This window comes from Neopelma chrysocephalum, unplaced genomic scaffold (genome assembly GCF_003984885.1).
Source record: "Neopelma chrysocephalum unplaced genomic scaffold, ASM398488v2 Primary Assembly neopelma1_96762, whole genome shotgun sequence".
Classification (NCBI taxonomy): domain Eukaryota; kingdom Metazoa; phylum Chordata; class Aves; order Passeriformes; family Pipridae; genus Neopelma; species Neopelma chrysocephalum.
In genome coordinates this window covers 1-3736 of record NW_020925406.1, presented here as the reverse complement: position 1 = coordinate 3736, position 3736 = coordinate 1, and the positions used below count along the sequence as shown (strand labels likewise).

At 65.0% G+C, this 3736-nt stretch overlaps 1 protein-coding gene across 1 annotated transcript; it reads left to right on the top strand.

Moving 5' to 3' along the window:
- The first annotated feature begins 799 nt into the window (after positions 1–799).
- LOC113981753 (maestro heat-like repeat-containing protein family member 7) lies at positions 800–2067 on the top strand. Its single transcript, XM_027709315.1, has 5 exons — positions 800–827; positions 1073–1260; positions 1349–1486; positions 1766–1846; positions 1941–2067. Exons 2-5 carry the CDS (start codon positions 1190–1192, stop codon positions 2065–2067), a joined length of 417 nt encoding a protein of 138 aa, XP_027565116.1. The 5' UTR covers positions 800–827; positions 1073–1189.
- The last annotated feature ends 1669 nt before the right edge of the window (positions 2068–3736 follow it).

The window sequence follows — 3736 nt, the reverse complement described above, 5'->3', positions numbered from 1 at the left end:
GGACCTCTTCAATGCCCAGACCAGCGCTGCCCTGCTGGATTTGCTTGTGGAGAGCGGTGTCTACACAGGGAAGCAAGTAAGCAGCCTGTGGCCAGGGCTCCAGTGCCCCAGGGATGCTGTGGCCCCTCACGCCGGCTGCGCTGGGCCCCCTCAGCCTTTGAGAGCAGCAGAGTGTGGTGGCAAGGGGAGCACTTCTTGGGGGAAGCTGGGCAAGTTGCTGGCTCTGGCAGCTCTCCAACTGTTCCCCGTGTCCCCTCCAGGTGCCGGCCATAGTCAGGTGCATCCACCAGTGGCTCACGTGCAATGTGTCTGCTGAGCACAGGCTGGACAAGACTCTTGTCCTGCTGACCGAGGCACACCCTGTGGATGTTGCAGTGACCCTGCTGCGCTCTGCCCCAGCCTGTGACAGGTATGGGGCCCACCTGCCTTGAGGGCTCCCCTGCCTTTAGACCCCATCCCCCTGCACAACCTGTCCCAAATGGTGTGCCAGAGAGATGGAGACTTCCAGGACACTCCAGCTCCTCTCTTTGCCAGCTTTGGCATGTCAAGCCCCCAATCCTGAGGCCAGCCTGCCTCCCTGCCCCACAAGGCACCGTGGCTCTGTCACCTGGGCCCTGCAGATGCCCAGGCCACAGCGCTGTGTCCCAGACCCCCCTGAGCCAGAGTTCTGACTCCACAGAGCTGCTCGCACCATGTGGAGGACGCTCATCTCCTCCAGAGGGACTAAGGAGCCGGTGCTGCAGATCCTCTTCCGTGCGCTGGAATTCTGGCCAGCACACAGAACACGCACCTCGGATGGGGATGAGAGCGATGTCTTTGCCCTGGCTGTGAGTTTATTGAGCTGGCCTCTGCTCAGCCCCAGCTTTCCTTTGGGATACCTTTTCATCCTCCCTCACCACTGCTTCTCCCTGCCTCAGGCACCAGGCTGCAACCCTGGCTTAGGGGCAAGTTCAGGGCCAGCAGGCCGGGGGATCCCCCTGTGTCTCCCCTGGCCTCTCCCTGCCACGCTGGGGCCCTACCACATAGACATCTGGGCCCTGAGAGCTGTCTCTGGGTGCTTTGTCTTTGGCAGGCAACTGTGGCACTCTGGGAGATCCTCCAGCTGCCCTGGTGCCCAGGGGCAGTGAAGACCAATTTGCCCCGCCTCCTTCTGACTCTGCTCTTCCAAGTTTTCATCAGCACAGAGGAGATGTCAGAGGAGGTCGAGACCTTCTGGGGGCGATGCCGGGAGCAGCGCAGCCTTCCCCCCAACCCCAACAGGTGCTCCATCCCAGTCCTCTCTCCCTGCCACGCCCTCGGGGCTGGGGCCGGGGCTCTGCGCCTGACCTGGGCTGCGCTCTGCACACAGGTTTGCAGTGCAGACCGTCAAAGCCCTGCTGCGCCAGCTGCTGGATGAGGACGTGGTGATGGTGATCCATCGCAAGTGTGGCTGGGACATGCTCCTCAAGGCTGACAGCCACCACTATGCAGTGGGTCTGCTGGCCAGGTGAGAGCCCTTTCCCCCCACTGCCCCTGGCATTCCTGCCCTGTGCACAGGCCACCCCACACAGTGCCCGTGCTGCTGGGCCAGAGGGCCTTGGCAGCCAGGGATGGCTGAGCAGAGTGGCAAAGGTGGAGAGGGGCGGCTGCACAGGAGGAGCCACCTCCCAAAGCGCCCATGTCCCCTCCCGGGCTGGTAGCCAAAGACCAGGCCTGTGTGCGTCAGTCCCAGGAGAGCTTTGCCCACCTGGCTCAGGGTCTCTGGTGCCTTTATTCCCCCTTGCAGGGAGCTGTGCCGTATCTCCTGCTCCTTCTGCCGCAGCGTCGCCGCCAGCCTGATCCCGCGGCTCAGCAGGGAAGAGCCCCTGTGGGAACTGCCTGCCCTGGCATTCCTGGTGGAGGTGAGCCTGATGGCGAGCGCTGCCTGGCCCAGCTGCCTCCCCCTCTCTGCCCTCTCACAGCCGCAGCCGCCTGGGACGGTGCCTGCACCCTGTGCTGCTGCCTGGGCCCAGCCCCGGGCGGGTCCGGGCTCCTGCCGGCCGGGCACCCCGTCACTGCTCCCTGCCTTTCAGGTGCTGCACTGCCTGAACCCCAGACAATGTGGGCTCAGCGTCCTGCAGGTTATTTCAAGGTGCCTGCGGAGTGAGTGCCCCGAGAGGCGTCGCCTGGCGCTCCGAGGCCTGGTGGTGATCAGCAAGGCTCCCGCACTGGTGAGCAGGGGGCAGGGGCTGAAGCCGGGCCGGCAGCGTGCGGCTGTGCAAGGCAGTAGCTTGGCCTTGGCTGGCCTTTGGCAGCTGTGCCAGCTGCTCCCAGCTCTCCTCCTCCCCGTTCAGCTGCCCGACTCCTTTGGGACGCGCCTTTGGCCTCTGGGCCCCGCGGCAGCAGCGTGGGGCTGCACCACAGCATTGTCTTCCACACAGGCTAAGAGCATCTGGAGCCTGAATGAAGGCCTCCTGGAGCTACTGCAGGATGCAGACACAGACACGGTTCAGATGACCCTCTCTGCGCTCATCAACGTGCTCCACATGAAGACCATCCAAATATCCAGCCCCACTGCCCTGAAGTTGCTTGAGGCGCTGCGACCACTCTTTGACAATGTAAGGCTCTGTGTCCCTCATCGTGGGCACTGAGTGCTGCCAGGAAACCTTGGGCCCAGTGTCTTTTCAGGCCTGTGCCCCGGTGGGCCTGGAGAAGCCAGGGCTGAGGTCTTTCGCTCTTCCTTTGCAGCAGGAGCACAGCCAGCTGCAGCAGCTCTCCATGGTCCTCTTCCGGGAGGTGATGGAAGTGACAGAGAGGAGCAAGAGCCTAAAGCCACACGTCTACCTGAGGCTGGTGCCATTCTACTTCAACTGGCACGATGAGAACCAGCGTGTGGCAGAGGTGAGGACTCGTGGGCTCTGGTGTCCCCATGGCAGGAGGCTGCTGTGCCACCTGCCCTGGCCCACGGTCGCCTGCAGCCTCCTCCTGGCCTTGGTGCAGGGATGCGGGTGCTGTGCCCTGGGCTGCGGTGCCATGGCCCGCTCTCTGTTGCTCTGCAGGCCTCTCGGGAAGCACTGTTTGGTGCAGCCAGGTTCCTAAAGTGGAGGGATCTTGAGCACCTGGTGACCAGGGAGCAGCCCTGGAGGTTTGGCGAGTGCCTGGTAAGGACAGCCCCAAAGCCCCAGTCCCTGGCTCCCCGAGAGCACCCAGCCCTCTGCTCCCCCCAAAGCCCGGCCCCAGCGGCTGCTGGCCGGGCCTCAGGGCTCTGCGGGCAGGGGAGCCCCGTGCTGGGGGCAGGGAGCGCCCGGCCAAGGGGCAGAGCCTGAGCCGAGCCTTCCCTCCCTGCCCTGGTGCTCTTTGCAGCTGGAAAAGGACAGGAGCCGAGTGGGCCAGTACGTGCGCCAGGCCCTGCCGTACCTGGAGAGCCCAGAGGAGCCCCTGCAAAAGCTGGCCATCAAGTTCCTGGGTGAGCCACAAGGCCGGGGTCCCTCCCCGCCCCGCTGCAGCTCGGCCCCAGCCCCGGCTGCTGCAGCGGCAGCAGGATGCGGCCCAGGGCACGTGGAGCCCCGAGTGGCCTGGGGCCTGCTGCCGCCCTGGGCCAGCCCAGCCCTGGGGCGTCCCCATGGGGGGGACCTGTGCCTCTGGGGCCCTGACAGCCTCTGTCTTCCCAGGGATCGCCGCCAGGTCCATGAAGCAGGAGCAGCCAGAGCTGCAGCTCATCTGCCAGGGTGAGGGAAGGCACCTTCCAGCTGATCCCCTTGGGCCCTGCTCCCTCCTG

Excerpts from the sequence above, each read along its gene's own strand:
- LOC113981753 (XM_027709315.1), top strand. The coding sequence starts at position 1,190 with ATGTCAGAGGAGGTCGAGACCTTCTGGGGGCGATGCCGGGAGCAGCGC. Across the intron at positions 1,261-1,348 it reads CTTCCCCCCAACCCCAACAG|GTTTGCAGTGCAGACCGTCA; the intron begins GTGCTCCATCCC and ends CTCTGCACACAG. Across the intron at positions 1,847-1,940 it reads CTCAGCAGGGAAGAGCCCCT|CCGCAGCCGCCTGGGACGGT; the intron begins GTGGGAACTGCC and ends GCCCTCTCACAG.